General features: G+C 38.8%; 1 protein-coding gene across 3 annotated transcripts in view; it reads left to right on the plus strand.

Moving 5' to 3' along the window:
• MEGF10 (multiple EGF like domains 10) overlaps positions 1 to 20266 on the plus strand; it is a 105110-nt gene that overhangs the window by 55207 nt on the left and 29637 nt on the right. For all 3 annotated transcript variants that reach the window (XM_054055027.1, XM_054055028.1, XM_054055026.1), the window contains exons 8-13: positions 1432 to 1568; positions 4083 to 4295; positions 9206 to 9380; positions 9890 to 10010; positions 13032 to 13195; positions 16300 to 16402. In XM_054055027.1, the coding sequence (XP_053911002.1) occupies positions 1432 to 1568; positions 4083 to 4295; positions 9206 to 9380; positions 9890 to 10010; positions 13032 to 13195; positions 16300 to 16402 (913 nt within the window). The remainder of the gene's footprint in view (positions 1 to 1431; positions 1569 to 4082; positions 4296 to 9205; positions 9381 to 9889; positions 10011 to 13031; positions 13196 to 16299; positions 16403 to 20266) is intronic.

Consider the following 20266-nt stretch of genomic DNA (forward strand, 5'->3'; position numbering starts at 1 on the left):
AATGGGACATCAGAACACTGACATTATCTTCAGACGTTCTGCCCTTTTGTTAGTGGATAGGGAAAGAGGAATTGACCTCAGAGCTGCAAGTAGCGTTCCTTGCCACCAAGCTGCCACCTCTGAGTTGGCAAATAATGTGGCTAGAAAGTGATCAAAACCCTGGAAGGTGGTTAAAGCCTAAATAATTTCTTTAACTAAATTTGCAGATAATATTTCTCCATAGTATTTGTTAATAACTTTTCCTACTTAAATCTCCATTTTCACTGAAAATCCGCATTTACTAAATCTTTAATTATCTCGTGATAATTGGGATGTTATATTGAGATAACCTGTGGCAGAGGTCATTTCTTCACCAACTAGAGAACATAGCTATAAATTATTTTCTAGGTGTGTGTTTGAATAATGCCACTCACTTGGATTATGAGCATTTTTACTTTCTATTCCACTCTAGGTTAGAAGAACAAAATTATTGGTCATAGAATACAAATGCTTTTGCATAAATTCTTGACTCCCTTTATCTGCCTAACTATAGCTAATGAAAAATGAGATAGCATATGAAGCAGTGATGTAAATTTTATGCTAGTGTGTGCCTTAGCTAATAAATTACTATTTAGCACTTTTAATGATTTTTCATTCCAACTAGTTATTTAAATATAATTCTTTGTTAGTTTTAGATTTTTCCAGTTCTGTAAAGTACAATTTTGTCAGTGTAACCCTTTTATGTTTTTTTTAATGTAAGTAATGTTTAAAGTAGCCAAGTATAAATTCTGTGGTATCTTGTGTTAGCTGAAATATCTGCATGTCTTCTGTCTGATGAAATGCGTCTAAATATGTTTTTGTTGAAAAAAGATGTTCTTAAGATCTGATACTCCCCTCTCTATGCAGGTGTAATTCCAAGGATGTAAATAGGAGAAACTCAAAACCTATTGAAGGGAAGCAGGCTTCCTACCTAAGCATTTGAGATATGCTGCTTTCAATCAAATTGCAAACAGTTTTTCCTTTAATCAGAAAAAAAGCAACTTATCATGAAGTAGTATAATCAGGACATTACAGCAATTAGTGATTTCTACACCACTACTAACTGGAGGGCGTTTCTGGATGTCTTGATATATACTGCTCCTGATAAATAAATCTGGAAGAGCTTGACATCAATTAGTCTTAAATGTCTAAGTGTTTTCACTGTTGCTTAGAGATAGTGTTTTTCACTGTCTTTGGTTTCCAGAATGGAAACCCTAGAAGATTGTTCCTCCAGTGCAGAAACATGCTCTACGTTTAAAGCTGGAGAACAGTCTGGCATTTCCATGAAAAGCATTAGATGAGTGCCATGAGATCTCTTTGGTCTTCCTTCATTTCAGACTTTGCTTCCTTGTTCATTCAAGTTGTAATCCTGAATCTACTATTAAGATTTATTTGTTTCTACTGCACACACAGGGGGTGGTCTGTGGTCAGCCTTGTCCTGAGGGTCGTTACGGAAAAAACTGCTCCCAGGAGTGCCAGTGCCACAACGGAGCGACTTGTGGTGCAGCAATAGGTCAATGCCATTGCAGCCCAGGTTACACAGGGGAACGGTAAGGAAAACTTACTTTTGCCAGACTGCTGAACCTGCAAGAGGCCTGCTATGACACAGAAAGTTAAGAAGCTAGTAGAAAGCATAATGAAAAGACCTGTGATATAATTTAAAGAGTGTTATGAGTCTGTTTGCCATGTCACTTAGCTGAGGAGGGTCACAAGTTGAAAGTGCCTATGTGATGACACTTCTATGAAGAACTGCTTGGTTTAAGGATTTTCCTGCTTTGGTTCATGCTCTGGTGGTATCTTGTGGGTCTTCACTTGAGGGGACTCGCAGTGGGATATAGTGAAGGGAGGGAAGCACTTGGTTTTGTGCAGATATTTGGCAATCATAGTAGCAAGGGAGGCCCATTTGGTTCCTCTTCAAACTGAGCAAAGTTTGAAAAAAACTGTCATACAGCAAGAAAACAAGGACTCCTAGAAAATGTTTCGAGGCGCTCTAAGTTAATACAAGGGAATCTAGTTTAAACTACCTTGCGTAATATTTTTTGATTGATACTTGTCCTCACCGCAAAGTGGAAAATGGTCTTTCAGAAGCTGATGAAGATGCAATTAAAAAAAAAAAAAAAGCAAGGTTAAATTTTGTCTAATTTGGTTGAGATTCCTGGTTGCCCTTTGGAGAAAATTAATTCTCAACTTTATCTGTATAACTCGTTAGGAAACATTTAAACAGGGCAGGGTTATTACCTCTATTATTATGCTACACCTTTGAAGGAAAAGGGGTTTCATTACTGGCTTCATTTATGGCAGAGTTACCAATACCTTTAAATTTCAGGTTGAGGCAAATGCTGCAGAAGCATGAAAGGGAAGTATATACCCATTTCACCTCAGCCAAAGGCTCTGCTAAGTCACAATTTGTTGTGCCTTGCATCACATCTTTGAAATTCCCCTGTAATAAACTACCAGTTATTCAAAAAACATGCAAAAAATGCCAAGTATATATGAAAAATGGAAAGAGTTCACCAATCAAATTCTTTCATAGGACTAGGGAAATGAAAAGTTTATAAGCTGTTAAGAGCATTAATAATGTTCTGTGTTAGCAAATAATGGGTTTGTACAGTCTGGAACTTCTTAAAATTTACAGGTACCCAAACTGCAGAAGGTGTTACGTGCTGAATATCACCTGTTGATTTCACAGCACATCTCAGGATTTCACTGTCAGCATGTTCTGGCCCTAAAGCTTTGGGATTTACCTGTTTTGTCTTTTTTTATATGTCAATGTAATTCAGGGTTTATAGGATGCTTGTATTGAAAAATATGGGGATTTCCCCTGACACATAAACAATGAAATGTTGTCATCTTTGAGGCATGAACCTGTTGAGTTGAGTGGTCTGCTTTCATACATATAATCAAATATTTTAAGTTCACTGAGAACCGGAGCCTTTAGTCATGCTGTAGTAGTAGTGGCATTCTGAATTTTAACCATTCATAAAACAGAGAAGTTAAAGCTGAAAAAAATCAAAATCATATTTTATCTTTTAAAGACATCACCAAATTAAATTATTAGCTGGAAACTCATTAATAAATGAGTTGTAAATTTTAGAAGCAGGGTACTGAAGATTGTCTTTCAGTAGTCAGGCTGTTCAGCTGAATGTACAGTCTGCTCTTTAGTTCTTTCATAGGTAAAACATTAAGGTAATAGGAGAATTAGCTGAAATAGCTATCTTCTAAAAGTTCTGTGAATGAAAGGGGAAAAGTTTGGTGAAGAAATCTCTTTATTAGAATATATTTTCCTTAAGGAACAACAAAAGTTATTGCTACTCTCCCATATAGGTTAAATTCAAGTCTTAGTGAAGACTTTCAATTTTCACTTTCATCTGTTTGAAAAGTCAGATGAAAAGAAGGGGTTTGGGTTCTGGAAGATTTTTTTTCCATGTCATCCTATGAATTTTTGGAAGGCAAAATCAACGAAAAAAATAACATATAAAAGAGAAAGATCCAGAATGGCATTCTGAAAAAGAAATGTATTCTGGAAACATCAAGTGCTTGGAAACAGAATTAGAAAATATTCTTGTCAGAGACTGCTGACCATGATTGCCAGAGAGCTCACTGGCGGGTCTACAGGGGTGCATGAGTGCTGGCTGTTCTCACTGTTGCTAAATGGAGAACCCAGATCACTTCAAGAAGTTACAGATTAATGTCTTTTGAAGCAAAATACTTGAAACTTTATTCCGTCATACTTCAGGTCTGATTTAAGAGGGTTTAGTTCTTTTCAGATTGCTGAATGCAAAGTGCAATGGTTTGTATATGCACATTGTTTCCTTTGCTGGAGGGAAAGGAGACCTTTCCCAAAGGCATTTGCAAAGCCAGTGCTTCTAAGCCTGTCTAGCTGAGCAGCGGAAGAAGAGAGACAGGCGCTTTTAAAATGAAGTTATATAAATTCCTGTGCTAATTAAGAGGTGTTTTAGACCAGTGTAAGAGATTCCTCATAAAGTATATTTTCCGTTATCTCCAAAAGCTGTAGTTTATGGGAAATAAAACTAAATTTTGGTTCTCTTTTTTTTTCCTCACAGTTGCCAAGATGAGTGTCCAGTGGGAACTTATGGAGTGCAGTGTGCCGAGACCTGCAAGTGTATGAATGGTGGGAAATGTTACCATATTAGTGGTGCCTGTTTCTGTGAACCAGGATACACCGGAGAGCACTGTGAAACAAGGCTTTGCCCTGAGGGAATTTATGGCCTCAAATGTGATAAAAAGTGCCCCTGCCACATGCCCAATACCTGGAGGTAGGCTTTACAACATTTAGCCTGTTTTCTTATTGTATATAGAACATAGAAATCTGAATACGATCTGAAAATAAATATTTCCTGATTTTTCTAGTACTTTCATGCTGAAGCAGCTAAAGACCTGTAAGAGTATTTGGTATCCTCTAACAGTGTCAGGAAAGAAAATACCAACCCAAAAGAGCTTCTGAATTTTAGTGCTTGCAACTATATTTGATCTTATATTCACTGCTGCTTTTGGTTTCTGACATATGAAATAAATGTTAAGACAAAATGTGACCTTTGTCTGTATTTACCTCATGAATAAATCACTGCATTATTCACCATATGAAATCAGTATATGCCATATGTCCCTCACATATTCAAGTGCACTGTACATGTGAAATAAGTGAATTGAAATTGATGGATCTATAGCCTTATGATAGCTTTCTATTGTTAAAAAACTTGGTTCTTCTGATTAAATACTTTAGGCATTGTGCATTCACTGAGACTTAATTTCATTACTAATCACTATACCTTAGATAACATTTGTGAGCATAATGTATATTTTTGCTGATAAAATTGGTGTGAAAGAAACTTGCATAAAATGTTGACTGTTGTATTGGGTGCCATTGTACTACATATACAAGATACAATTTTCCTCATGGATAAATAAAAGCCTTTAGCAATAATTTAGCAGTGATATGGAAGCATTTAAGCATATATTATGGAAATACCTATTCTTTTAGGCCTCTGAAAAATTACGTTGTGGATGTCATTGATACAACATGTGACACAAACCGAATTCTTATCCCTTTCCATTTGTACACTTTTACAGTCATGTATTTGTGCTTCTCTTTATCCCATTTACTTGAAAAAGTACTGAGTTTTGGCTATAAAATCAAGCAATTCATTCTTTGGGCAGTGCATTCAAAAATGAATGGCACCGTAATGCTGACCTAGCTAGCTCTCAAATTACGCTAGCAGACCAGATACTATTGTATTATGAATTATGGTTAGTTGCTTTCCTGAAAGTTTGTCTGCAGACTGTTGTAGCAGATTTATTTGACAGGAACACATTACACTGTATAGTATTTCTGATATTACAGGGATTACTTCTGATCCATGTTCAGCACAGCTGTTCCTTTATTTATACCGCTGGAAGTCGGCATGTGGTCAAGTCAGACCACAAATGTTCATGTGTAAACACCAGCATGTAACTGGTCTTTTTTTGAACATTTTCCCCTCTTTATGACAAATCGAAAGGAACTTAACAGACTTGTTATTGTGGGAGCATATTTGCAAAGGCATAATATTATGTCATGAAAACAAAGATTTTCATGTCTTCACAAGTATATTTTTCATATATAGGGTTCTTCCCCTGAGTCAGGAAGTGATTAAGACCACCAAATAACAGAGTTGAAAGGTCATCTGGGTAATGATACAGAAGACAGAGCTCCCTGCAGACACTTCATGCTTTTGAGAATCTTCTGAGAAAGCAGTTGTATCTCCCTGTCTTTGTCACTCATTAAATATCATTACTCAGCCAGGAAACAACTTTTTAAACATGTGAGGGAGTATCCTTGTCCCTTACTTACCTACCACAAGTACTTTTTGGGCTGGTTGTAGTTGAGGGATCATCTTCATAGCAGTATCCCATTTAGAAGCCATGGAACAACCAATAACCCCAGGGGGTGAAAAAGTGTATTCTTCAAATACACTTACATCTGTAGCTCTAGGAGTCTGTCAGTTTTAGGAGCCTTGATTTCATAAAAGCTTTTTTTATCTTGGAATGACTTTTGATTTAGATGTCTTTGAAGAGAAGCTGTTGGTAGGTCTAGAGACCTAGCTTACTTATATTCTTGGCATTCATAGATATGGAAATTAACTAAAGATTAGTTTAAAAAAATACTTAACATCAGAAAACAGTACTGTAAATTATGTGTACATAAGTTGCAGTATACAAAAATGTGCCTACCCATTTTCTTTAAGTACTTAAACTACAAAAACAGTATGATACAACATCATTCTAAAATGTATGCATATTTATGTTGCTATTTTATGATTCGGGAAATTGCATGAAAACGGCTTTCGCAATAATTCATAATTTGCATTTTGGGTAGGCTGTGCTACAGGGATTTTGCTGATGATGGTGGTTGATGTCAGCTTCTGGGAATGAAAGGCATCCTTATTCTTACTTGTATCAGCAGTCTTTTTTAAATACTTAGGAAAGGATTAGATACAGATGTGCTTGAGAGATTTTGTTCTTTTTGAGGCTTCAGAGGACAGCAACAGGTAATAACCCTCTTGTGTGAAGAGTTTTTTCACAAATGGTTCTCTATCCCATCTTTTTATATATGTGAATGGATTTGAGCAAATCAGACACAGATCTCTGTTCTCTGTGACTACATGACGCTATCGATTTTTCCCTTTTTACTCAATAGTTGAGTTAAAAAAAGAACATAGAGTGAGCACTAGATAGCTTAGACTAAGACTACATAAAATGTATTCTCTAAGGAATACAGACAGCAGCGCTGTTAGCTGGTGCAAACAAACCCATGCGTCCCTGTCACTTGCATCCATGTTTTGTTAGGCTTACAGAAGCTTGTCATTCTGAAGATCCTTTTTCTAATAGACTTTCAGTTACTTGTAGAGCTTTTTATGGAAAGTTGGTATTGCATAGGTTGCTACAGAATTCAGTTGGGTATTATAATAATGCAAGACCTATATAAACTATATGAAAATCATGTAGTTTATCCAAGTCCTCCAAATGTATATTATCAACGACCCGAAAGTATATTTTGTCTTTGTACATTTGTATTTCCAGAAAGTATGAACGGAAGACCAGGAGTAAAAGCAGATGTACTGGCAGCATCTCTCAGCATCTCTTTATTTCCCTATCTTAATATATAAATCGTATTGCCAATTAAGCTAGCTGCATGAGAACCCATCAAAAAGCTTCAGAAGTGCTCCAGCTTCCTACATCTAATTACAGATTATGGAATACTAATTTTGATGTCAATCAATATATGTGCCTGTGTGCCTTAGTAAAGCTCAGTGGGGGGCAGAGAATACCAATGCCTCTGCTTCATACCCAGTGCTTGCTCATGAATGTGGTCTCCCCCTCTCCTGAAAGGAAAAATAATCAGCAATAAACAAAGCTGGGATTTATGCCGTAAAACGACAGCATTACTGACTTCATGTTTTAAATATATTCAGACTCATAGCCTAATGTGTGTTCAGTTGCAGATTGAAAAGTCTTTTTGGATTCCCTACCCTGCATACCTCCACTAATAAGAAACATGGGAACTGGAAACAAAATGTCACTTGGTACCTCCAGGAAGTTAGGAATAGGGGATAAATCCGATTATCTTGCTTCATCATCTGTTTTCATAATTTTGCATGCATTTTATAAGAGAACAGTTTAATTTCAACTTATTTCATGGCAGTTATAACTGAATAAATAACCGGTACTCTTAACTTCAAATACCATGAGATTTGAACCATTTCTGCACAAATCGTTTAGTTGAAAAGATTGTTCTTCTCGCTTTATGTAAACTAGTTTAATACTGTTAAAAATATTTTCATATCTTCAGGACCCCTGAATTCTTATAGTGCCATAGTGTATGCAATAACAGAGAGAAAGCAGAATGCATAATGACATTCCATACCTTTGTAATTCATACTTTATTCAATCAGCAGTATATTGTCCGTTAGTTATATTCAGCAACAGGAAGCTTTTAATTTGACACGAGCAGTGCTCAAGTCCAAGAAAAGTTGCAACTAACATTGTATTTATTTGTTATGTTCTAACTTTTCCACAGAATATTATTACTTATGTCCTAGCACATGAAAGTGTACTAGGCAATTTTTTATACTTTCAAATGATTAGAAAACAACCCCAAAGTAGGAGTCAGTAAATCTTGCAAAATCAGGCTCTTGTCATGGGTCATTTAATGCATCTGGACAAAGGCGCTTTTTTTCCCCCCTAGACTTAAAGGAACTTCACTTCAATCAGTGACAGACAAATATCTTTAAACAGTCTTCCCATTGTAAATACATTGGATTTGGATATTAAGCCTTTCCTTTGGTGAGAATTAAGCAAGTGCTTTGTCTGCCAAAGTGCTACAGAGTACCCCATTGTGTCCACTTTTCCAGCGCATATATCTTTGCACAGCTGATGATGTCCATTTGTTGTGAGGCAACAGCTGTCTGACTAGCCATTCAATGAAACTGCTGTTGCAGGTAGGGACAGCTGGCGTGTCACCAGGTATGGCCAACACAGAAGACATACCCTCCAAAAGTCCACTGTTCCGATGCTATATCTGACTACTGGCCAATGCAAATGATTTTGTCACATTCCCAGAAAGATGCTGGTCATCCTCTTTTCAACAAACTATTTAAAGAAAAGAGCGTGCTTGCTAGTCATTGGGTGCTGCATTTTTATTTTGGGTTAGGTGCTACACTGTTTAGTAGAGCATCATATTTATCAGACAGTATGCCACTGAGTCTGGGCAGTGTTATGAATATGATCCCATTTTACTTGCAGTGGACAGCTAACAATGCATATGGGGGAATTTAATAGCCTTTAATATTTGTAACCATGGATATCTATTTTATGGTAAAAACCATGTTTCAGATAAGTGTCTTTTAACATGCTGTAGAAAAGTGATACATCTTTTTTTTTCTTCCCGTTATTACCAAAATTTCTATATGTTGTATGATCTTACATTTCTTATCTTAATTGGCACGCATTTATACATACATATAAAGAGAGTACTTTGTTGTGTGGTTTGGGGAATAAAAACATCTCTATGCATAGCATGCAGTATCCTTTATGCGACCTATCTATAACAGCATTTTGTTCTGTGGAAAAAAAATGTTGGTGTCACATTTAGTCCTGAATTATTTATCCTTGCATCCCCTCCTGACAGCTGTCACCCTACGTCTGGGGAATGCTCCTGCAAGCCGGGCTGGTCTGGGCTCTACTGCAATGAGACGTGTTCCCCAGGATTCTACGGCGAGTCGTGTCAGCAAATCTGCAGCTGCCAAAATGGTGCTGACTGCGATAGTGTGACTGGAAAATGCACCTGTGCCCCTGGATTTAAGGTAAATAAGTCTCACTTTCACAGACCATTTTTGACTCTACTGCTTTAGTTAAGTGCCAAATTCTTCAGGATGCCAGGATGTCCTTTCTCCACCAACAGTAAGGGGTGCAAGGATATTTAGGTACCACTGGATGTGTTAAAAGACCATGAAAAGGCAAAATCTGTTATTGGTTCTTAGCACTAAAATGAAGCTATTCTAAGAATCAGAAGTTAGTTGCTTTGTAAGACATTGATAAAAATGAGGGTGGGCTGCTGAAGTGTAAATACAAGGAGGAATTATGTGTTTCAGTCATCTTGTTGCAACAGCTCCATATGCTCCATCCACAGAAACTCTAGGCAAAGAAATTTGGTTTTAATGTTAGGACAGATTATTCTGCACCTTTTGCACACATTAGCTGTTGCTTGTGCATTGGAAGCTAGTCTAAACTATAAAGCATTTTACAGTGTGACTGTTCTTCTAGGAATAATAACTGTGAAATAGTTTTTAGACTCTATTTTTGTATAATTCAGGGTGCTGATTGTGGTACTCCTTGTCTTCCTGGGACATATGGAGTAAACTGTTCATCTGTATGCAACTGCAAAAATGAAGCCATCTGTTCACCAGTAGATGGTTCTTGTACCTGCAAAGCAGGTAAGTGTCTCTTCAGATTAATGTTCTTTTTCTGTTATTATAAAACGAAATCGAGTTTTTGCAGTAGAAAGAAAGAAGCAGCCATGAGGGTAGGGAGGCTCTACAAAGGGATCTGAACAGGCTAGAGTGATGGGCTGAGGCCAGCAGGATGAGGTTTAACAAGGCCAGGTGCGGAGTCCTATACTTGGGACACAACAACCCCATGCAGCGCTACAGACTGGGGGAAGAGTGGCTTGAAAGCTGCTTGGCAGAGAAGGACCTGGTGGTGTTGTTTGACAGCCAATTGAACATGAGCCAGCAGTGTTCCCAGGTGGCCAAGAAGGCCAGCAGGATCTTGGCTCGTATCAGAAATAGCGTGTTGAGAAGAACCAGGGAAGTGATTCTGCCCCGGTATGCAGCACTGGTGAGGCCACAACTCGAATACTGTGTTGAGTTTTGGGCCCTTCACTACAAGAAAGTCATTGAGGTCCTGAAGCATGTCCAGAGAATAGCGACAAAGTTGGTGAAGGGGCTAGAGAACAAGTCTTATGAGGAGTGGCTGAGGGAACTGGGACTGTTTAGCCTCCAGAAAAGAAGGCTGAGGGGAGATCTTATCACTGTCTACAACTATCTCAAAATAAGTTGTGGAGGTGAGGGTGTTGATCTCCTTGCCCAAGTGGTAGATGATAAGATGAGATCAAATGTCCTCAAGCTGTGCCAGAAGAGGTTCAGACTGGAAGTGAGGAAAAACTCTTCAACAAAAGGGTTACCAAATGCTGGAACAGGCTGCCCAGTACGATTTAGGATTGGGATACGATTTAGTAGTGGGCAGGTACGGTTGAGCATGAGGATCTCAAAGGTCTTTTCTAACCTAGTGATTCCATGATTCTGTGATTAATAAAATCAGGCCACCTTGACGGAAACTAGATACTTTATGCTTCTGCTGCTTTGTGGAAGGGTGTGTGTTCATGTTTCCTGAATGCAGTTCTCAGTGGGCTGGATACTGTGGCGGTGTGAATTACTAATGTTTACCCTGAGATGGGCCGCCAAATGTCTCTTGTGGCAGTGCCGTGGTCTGCTGGAAGGACTGCTGGTATGGTGTTTATGTGATGTCAGCCTTTCTAGGCAAAATCATTTCCCCTCAGCTTGGGTAAGCACCACCTTTGGCTGCCACTCTCGCCCCTCTCAGCATCACAGAGAATTCTTCCTGCCAGTTTAGCACTGATGCGGGTATCTACTAGGAATTGTTTATATTTCCCTTTTCCTCAGCAATTCTCTGACAAAGCTTTGTCTAACCCGCTTGCCAGCCTGTGCCCTCTGCTGTTCCATGCTTCCACAAGAAAATTTCTGAGTCTCTCAGCATTAGTGTGAAGGGACTCTGCTCCTCTACCCCTCTGCCAGGCTCTCTCCTTGCAACAGTAATTTTGATGGTCACTGCGTGTCCACCAGAAACTATGTGTGGCTGTCCATCTCTCCATCTCCCAGTAGCATATACCTTTGGCTGGAACAAAGATATCTCAAATATCTTCAGCTCTGGTACCACAGAGATCTTTTCGCACTTAAAACTCTACCGGTCCACATGGTGTTCGTATTCAACCCAAAACATACTACTGAACTCCACTTACAGGTCTGCTTTTGCAGTGCACTCTGAAGGCCTGTGGTCTTTTTCGTTCTATGGGGAAGGATTTGAAGTCCAGTGTCCCTAAGGTGTGGTGCCAGGTTGCTGAGATGAGAGAGGCAGGCTGTTGAATGCTCTGAAACAGATCCCATACCCACCCGGTTTGGAGTGGGAGAAGTGTTAGAGTTGCCTAGACAAATAGCCACAAAATTTGTGAGGCACTGGTACAAAAGAACCAGTTGTGTAACAAATATGTAGAGTTTCCAGCTTCTTCTTTAGTCAGAGGTGGTGGAGTTGACTTAAGTCTATTAAAGTAGCCAAATAGCTAGGTTGTGAGAAGGAGGACTGTACCTTGTGTGATGCATTACTGTGTCTTCTTGTGCATTATGTGATTATTTAATCATACTACAATGAAAAAGGACAGCAAATGGTGAAATTAAACTAAACCCAGATACTTGTGTAAATGAAGGAAATATATAGATCCCTGGAAGATGCTTGAAAAAAGCATCTCAGTTTTCTATCTAGTGGAGTATGACATTTTTTCCTGAGATGACCCCTGAAATCAGATTCAAAGTTATCAATCCAGGGCATGAGGCAGCTTCATTGCAGTACATGTGTTTTGCATAGACTATTGATTACCCTTAGTGCAGAGTTATTTTTCCCTTCGCTTACTTGTAAACAAGATACAAAATTAGAAACTTGGCTTGTGTCATTGCTGATGATAACATATGACTGACTCACTCTGTTGCTGTTGCATCCCATAAAAGATAGCATTTTTTTAAAACCTGTTTACATTTCTGTCTATCCCATGCACCATCTACAAATCATTGCTGTCAGTGGTGAATGCTGTATTTTAGAACAATTTTCCATTACAGTAGTTTTTGTGTTTGGGGAGAAGTACAGAAATTATTGAAAAGGTCGTTGATGTGACTTTGTAGGAATCCAACTTAGTCAATATTATGTTTTCTCTATTTTTTGTGTCTAAGATTTCTGCTAGAATCATATTGCAGAACTGTCTGGATTGAACACTGGTGGAAGAATTAGGAAAGCAGCAGCTTAAGTCTGGGGAAAATATTCCTATTTTTGAGGCTGTGCCTTAAAGCTTTCAGTATAGTTTAGTGATTCTCAGTGAAATTTCAAGGTGTCTCTGTTTTCATTTCAGATATCCCATCAATTGTTTTGTATGTTGGCACTCATCTGCAAATGTATGCTGTGCACAGATGTTCCAAGGTGCCCTTGAGCACCTTTGTTCAGACTTGGGCAAATCCTCAGCTGAAATGGCTGATAATAGCCTGTGGTTAATGTTACTGTGGTATTGCACATCTGCAAGAGATGCCATGTGGGATGTGGGGGAAACACATCTTCAGTGAATGGAGATAGATAAAACCTGGTTAGTTTGTCTCATTAATTCTTAATTTTTGCAGGTTGGCATGGTGTGGATTGCTCAATAAATTGTCCCAGCGGTACCTGGGGACTTAGTTGTAACTTAACGTGCCAGTGCCTTAATGGAGGGGCTTGCAATGCCCTGGACGGAACCTGTACCTGTGCCCCAGGCTGGAGAGGAGAAAAATGTGAACTCCCTTGCCAGGTAGTTTAATAATTTCACTGAATTTTGCACTGTAGAATAATACTGGGAAGGGGGATGTTCCTGTCATTCTTCTGACTTCATGGGTGTAAGTCCCTCAAGTGCACTGTACCTGGTAGCCTATATATGACTGTGTTACAGACCAGGGACATGCACCAAAAATTATTCTGGAAAAACTCTGCAGCGCAGCACACCGAAGCACACAAAAAAAAACCTGACTACACAAAGTGAAGATGCACAGATTAACACTTTTTCTGCTTTTGCACGTCAAAGTTGGACTTCAAACTTTTCAACAGGTCCATTAGAATTTGTTGAAAAACACAGTACCAAATTTGTCCCCTCCATCAAGATCAAATACTATCCAAACTGCTAATATTAAGCTACTTCAATAAAAATGATGAGAGAAAAATATAGCAAAAATATATTCCACATCTAACAAGATAATTTTAATCAAATTATCTGGGGTAAAGTCTAAACAAAGGACTTTCATTCCTTCTCAGGCAGATGTGAGAAGGCTCCTACCCGTCCCATGACAGACAGGTCTTTGCCTTTCTATCAGGGCTCTGACTTCCACTATATACAAACTTCAAGAACTACAAAATTGGAAATGATTGCGTTGACAAAGGCAGTCCTCCTCAGTTGTGTCCACCTTGTAATCTGTAGTTTAGGCAAGCCATAAAAACGTAATTTCAACATTTTAATAATTGAAAGATTCAGAACTGATTTGTTTTGTAATTTAACTGTTTGCTTTTAATTACATTTCATACAGAAAAAAAAGAAGTATTTTATAAAAAATGGGGGTTTCCAGAGTCTTATCCTTTCCAATGATGGACTTCAATTTTCTGGGAAATTTTTAACAAAGTTCATTTATTTAAGAAACTTCTCTCTGCTTTCCTTTCCACCTCCACTGTCTTTTCTTCACTTCTGTAGTACTGTCTGCATAGCAGATTGTTGGTTTAGTATAATTGTAAAGGAATCAGCTGAACTGAACATGGACCTTGTCAATTCCCTATCCATATCACATTCACACTTCAGTTGGTTTGAATTAGCTCTGCTGGGCAATAACATGATAAGAGTAGCTGAACTACAGTGTAAGACTAGAAACCACAACTTTGTTTTGAATGAAAATTTGTTCTGTTAAGCTGCTCTCAGAATACTCAGAAGTTATTTTCTCAGAGTTGCTTTCGGTTTTAAGAGGAGGTATGGCATACACCAATATAGTTTGTAAAGTAGCAAAAAAATTCTCAAATATTCTGGAAAGCTGATTAAAAAACTTTCTGTGCATATTTATGCAGCATTTGCAACAACGCATCTCCACCATAATACTATTTTTTTTTTCTAAAGCATATTTATCACTTAGTGTCTAGTTCTGAAGGATGATGAGATCTTCCAAGCTCCATTAGCTCTTCCAAAACTGACGTATTCAAAAAGATCTATATTGGTTCACTGTTCCAAATTTAGCAAAATAATGCTTAAAAGTATTTCTGTGTCAGATAATTTAGCATGCTCATGCTCGTTGTCTCATGTGTTCTCTCTCTCTCTATCTGTGTCAAATGATGTCCACAAGCATTTACATATTTCAGATGCATATTCTGCCTCAGAACTCCAGAGCAGGAGAAAAAAACAAACTTCTTTAGATGTGTCCAACGTCATTTGAATTTTTTTCTTGTTTGAGCAGAATTTATTTAAATCGATGTATTTGAATTTGTTTTAATAACTCCAGGAAATTCATATCACTACCAAGATTATTACTCAAGATTTAACTGAAGCTTGGATTTCAGTCCAAATACGTAGCAGAATGAAAATATTTCTTTTCAACAACATATTACGGGATTTCCTTTTTTTACATGTCTGATTATATGCAAAGGAAATGCTTAATCTTTCTTTCTATATGTATAAAAACGAGTTGTTGAGTTGAGCAAAAGGCTTTTTATACTCAACTAATGTAAGATTTTGTTCTACTTTAGACTAAATGACTAGGAATTAATAGCTAAGTCTTGTGAAACTCATTAGAAATGTAGGCATGAACATGAAAGAACAGCAGATGAGTTTTCTTACAGGTTTTATTCTGATTTTTTTAATGTGACTGAGACCAATTTTTACCCTTGAATTTAAAAGACTGGGTTTTAAACCTGACAGATTTTGTCCACTTTTACGTTTGTTTTACTTTACACTTTTACCTACCCCAGGAGTGTTACCTTAAGTTATACTGACTTTTTTCAATTTTTTTTTTTTTTTAAAATTTGGTTTAGGCACTTCTGCAAGATCAATTTACTGTTTCACTTCACCTTTTTTGGAGAAGACTGGTGTAACTATTTTGCTCTGATGTATGTGCCATCTTCTGTGGGAAAGCTAAAAAGTCAAATTCAAATGTTTAGGTGTTGTTCCATGAAAAGCAGCTTTTTTGGCACAGCTCAATAAGCTAGGAGGGGTGTTCAGCTTGTAATTTAATCTCTCTTACTTGCTGGTTAAAAAAATGTTGCATAGCTGAAAAAATTAAGTCTTTTTGTGTACAGTCTTACAGCCAAAGAGCTTCTGTTTTTAACACAGTATATGCTGTAGTGCAGAAGGAAGGATTTTTAACAAAGAAAATTATGCAGTTAGCATTGATTATGCAATGAGCACACTGAAGATATATCTTAATAAAATATTTTTCTAGACATTTTTTATAAATTTTGGCTTTATATAATATCCTTTTTGATTAATATGTAGGGAGGTCAGGGTCTGAGGCAGAAAGGAAACTGAACTGAATTTCCACAGGTCCTGGAGTAGAGACTCCACTAAAAGCAGAATTAGAGGTACGGAATAAGAAAGCTTTCCTTGCAGCCACTGATAGTGTAAGTTACTGTCCTCTGAATCAGCATCTCCAGGTCTATTAGATTGGCATTTTTCAAGAGAACGTAGTTAATTCTTTATTTTCTGCTCTCAAATGAAAGAATGAAAATGTAAGATGTTAAAATTTTCCAAAAGCCAGAAGCATTTTGTATCAAATGCACTATGGATTCAGGACTGATCTGCAATTGCTTTTTGAGGCAGGACTGAGCAGATCTTATTCCCCTAACTCCCAATTGTCATCATTGATTGATTGTCTTTTTTTGTTGCCACAGGATGGCACATATGGTATGGATTGTGCTGAACGCTGTGACTGCAGCCATGCAGATGGTTGTCATCCCGCCACAGGTTACTGTCGCTGTCTTCCAGGATGGTCAGGTACAAAAAAAGACCATTGTGAAGGACAATGAGTTTGCACTATGTTGGGACTTGGTCTTGCATTTCAGTTTTGTAGGTAGAGGAGGAATTTGTGGGATTGGAAAGAAAAAAGAGCCAGTTCTGTGACTTCTGTGTCCCTTCCTGTGAATCAGAGGCATGGAAACTGTGTTGAAATTGGAAATAGAAGGAAAAATCTTAAAACCTGAGCACATGCACAGTATGATTCCTAATGAAAGTGGTGAATAACTGTAAATATTCAAAGTTGTGCTGGCAGATTGGATAGATAAAGCATCACATCCAGGAACTCATAAAGCTTTGCTTAGGCAGCCAAAAAGAGGATAAATTGTTCAGAACTTGTGCTGCCATTTGAGTTTCTCAGACCTCTGCAAAAATTAATCTTCTCCGGACAGAGTTTGTTTTGTACGAACATTGTTGCACTTCTTTAAGAAAATTCCTCCAGCATTTTCATTGAGATTTTAAGAACTATATTTATTTACTTATTCATCAAAATGGTGTTTAACACTGTTGTTGCACTCTCGTTTGTGGAAAGCAAGACTTCTTGAGAACGTGATGAAGCTATGGAGAAGGGAAAGCTATCATGAAATGTTCTGTTTATCTCTAGAAGGAATTTTTAATTCTCCAGCAGATTTCTGATCTCTGAGTGCTGGAAAAACTCTCCTACCTCCAATAAGGATTTATTGACATTATAAGTTTGTCTCTTGGACTGTTCTGGGTTTTGTGTCTCACTGTGATGCTGTAGAGGGTCATATTTTATGTTACCCATGTGCATAGACTCCTGTTTAATTATAAGAAGTCAGCATGGAAACACATCTTAAATGAACAAAGAAAGTTTCTGAGGTGTCGAGAAATGAGGCATTTGTGTGATTTCAGATATCATCTAGTATTATTTATTATCAACCCACCATTTATAAGTTAATATTTTTCCTAAATAACTTACATGTTCATGATATAATTGTTTTCTTTTTTCCTCTGGTGCTTCCTGGCATAGTAGATGGAGGTGACCAGCAAGTCATTGGACAAGTTTAGAAAATTATTGTGTTCACAAAAGTTTGTGTAGAGCTTATGACTTCCTCAGATGCAGTCTTTACTGAGTTTTTTTTCACAAACTTTTTATATGCTTCTTTTTTCTAGCTCTGTAGATGGGTCACAGGTATTTTGTTCAAAGTACCCAATACTCTTATGTCTGCAGTTCAGATTGAGTGTTTGTAGTTGTTTACGGGTTCCCTGGTGTTCTTTCTACTGTCTGTTCACTTGAATATAGCTTTTGTGATTATTGGGGAGTAGAGAGTGGAGATTTGAGGGGATATGGATGTGGGCCAGAAGGACTCCTGCACTGCTTTGAAGACCAAACCCATTTCTTATGTGTGCAATTTGTATGTAATGCTTCTGCCAAGTTCTTTGAGAAGGCCTGTCTCACTGCTGGGTCTGCCCATTGCCACCATTTTCGGTGTGAAAAGGAGAGGCTTACAGAGCTAGCATTCATCTAACTGAGTCAGGAGTTTGTTAGGTTTATTCTCTTCCCACAGGCTGCAGTGTGACTTACAGTTCCAGTGGGTCGGCATAGAACTCCTGGAAGAAACTTAAGCTCAAAAAAGAAACTTATGGAGGGTGGAAGCAAGGGTAGGTAGCCGTGGAGTAACACAGAGAAGTTTTCCAAGCAGCCAGGGGTCAGATTTGGGAAGCTAAAGGCCTGATAGAATTCAATCTGCCCAAGAATATCAAGGACAAAGAGAAAAGCTTCTGTCGATACACTGGTGATAAAAGGAAGACTAGGGAGAGTGTAGGCCCTCTCTGGAAGGAGATGAGAGACCTGGTTGCCCAGGATATGGGGAAGGGTGAAGCACTCAACAGTGTTTTTGCCTCAGTCTTCACCCATAAGGGTTCAAGCCACACTACCCAAGTCTCAGAAGGCAAAGGCAGGGACTGGGAGATTGAAGAACTGACAGCTCTAGGAGAAGAGTAGGTACAAGACCATCTAAGGAACCTGAGGGTGCACAAGTTCATGGGACCTAGTAAGATGCACCTGCATGTCCTGAGGGAACTGGCAGATGAAGCTGCTAAGCCATTATACATCGTATTTGAGAAGTCACGGCAGTTCAATGAAGTTCCCACTGACTGGAAAAGGAGAAACACGAGCCCCATTTTTATAAAAGGAAGAAAGGAGGACCCAGCAAACTACAGGCCAGTAAGTCGCACCTCTGTGCCCAGCAAAATCGTGGAGTAGATCCTCTGGAAGCTCTGCTGAGGCACTTGGAAAATAAGGAGGTGGTTGGTGACTGCCAACATAGCTTCACAAAGGGCAAATCGAGCCTGAGAAATTTGGTGGCCTTCTGTAACAAGGTTATAGCATTTGTGGATAAGGGAAGAGCAATTGACATCATCTGCCTGGAATTGTGGTCGCACACAACATTCTTGTATCTAAATCGGATTTGATGGATAGATCGTTCAGGGGAAAAGGAATTCACTGCATGGTCTCATGCAAAGAGTTGTGGTCAATCGCTCAATGTCCAAGTGGAGACCAGTGATGAGTGGCATTCTTCTGGGGTCGGTATTGGGACTTGTGCTGTTTAACATCTTTCTTGGAGATATGGACAGTGGGACTGAGTGCACCCTCAGCAAGTTTGCTGATGGCACCAGGGTGCATGGTGTAGTCGACATGCTGGAGGGAAGTGATGCCATCCAGACGGACCTTGACAGGCCAGTACAAGGTCCTGCAACTCCATTAGGGCAATCCCAAACACATACAGTCTGGGCAGAGAATGGATTGAGAGAAGGCCTGAAGAGAGGGCCTTAGGGGTGCTGGTGGATGAGAAGTTTGGCATGAGCTGGCAATGTGTGCTTGCAGCCCAAAAAGCCAACCAGATCCTGTGCTGTATCAGCAGAAGCATGACCAGCAGGTCAAAGAAGGTGATTCTCCCCTCTACTCCCATCTCATAAGAGCTCACCTGGAGTACTGTGTTCAGTTTTGGAGTCCTCAGCACAGGAAGGAGATGGCTCTGCTAGAGCAAGTCCAGAGGAGTGCCGCGAAGATGATCAGAGGGCTGGAGAGCCTCCCGTACAAGGACAGGCTGAGAGAGTTTGGTTTGTTCAGCCTGGAGAAGAGAAGGCTCTGGGGAGAGCTTATAGCACCTTCTAGTACCTAAAAGGGCCTACAAGAAAGATGGGAGGGGTTCTTTATCAGAAAATGCAGGGATATGACAAGGAGGAACAGTTTAAAGCTGAAAGAGGAGAGATTTATATTAGACATCAGACAGAAAGATTTTACTATGAGGATGGTGAGGCAATTTGTGGATGTGCCATTCCTGGATGTCTTCAAGGCCAGGTTGGATAAGGATTTGAGCAGCCTGATGTCGTGGAAGGTGTCCCTGCCGATGGCAAGGGATTGGAACTAGATGACCTCGTAGTCCCTTCCAACCTAAAACATTCTGTGATTCTATAAAATATAAGATAAGGACTAGTGAAGGAAGTTGTATAATATAAATATTGCTCCTTTTAAATAAATTAAATTAAATTAAGATCAATTAAAATTACATATGTAACAATATCATTTTAGCATGAAAAAGGGTAGATTTATGTTAGATAGTAGGAAGAATTTTTTTACTGTGAGCGTGATGGGACACTGAAACAGGTTGCCCAGAGAAGTTGTGGATGCCCCATCCCCGAAGGTTTTCATGGCCAGGTTGGATGAGGCTTTAAGCAACCTGGCCTAGTGGAAGGTGTCCCTGCCCATGGCAGAGGGGTTGGAACCGGGTGATATTCAAGGTCACTTCCAACGCAGATCCTTCTATGATTCTGTGATACTGCTCATAATACACCTTAGGAGTTTTCCAAAACTGAGACAAA

Source organism: Cuculus canorus, chromosome Z, assembly GCF_017976375.1.
Source record: "Cuculus canorus isolate bCucCan1 chromosome Z, bCucCan1.pri, whole genome shotgun sequence".
In the NCBI taxonomy this organism is placed as follows: Eukaryota; Metazoa; Chordata; class Aves; order Cuculiformes; family Cuculidae; genus Cuculus; species Cuculus canorus.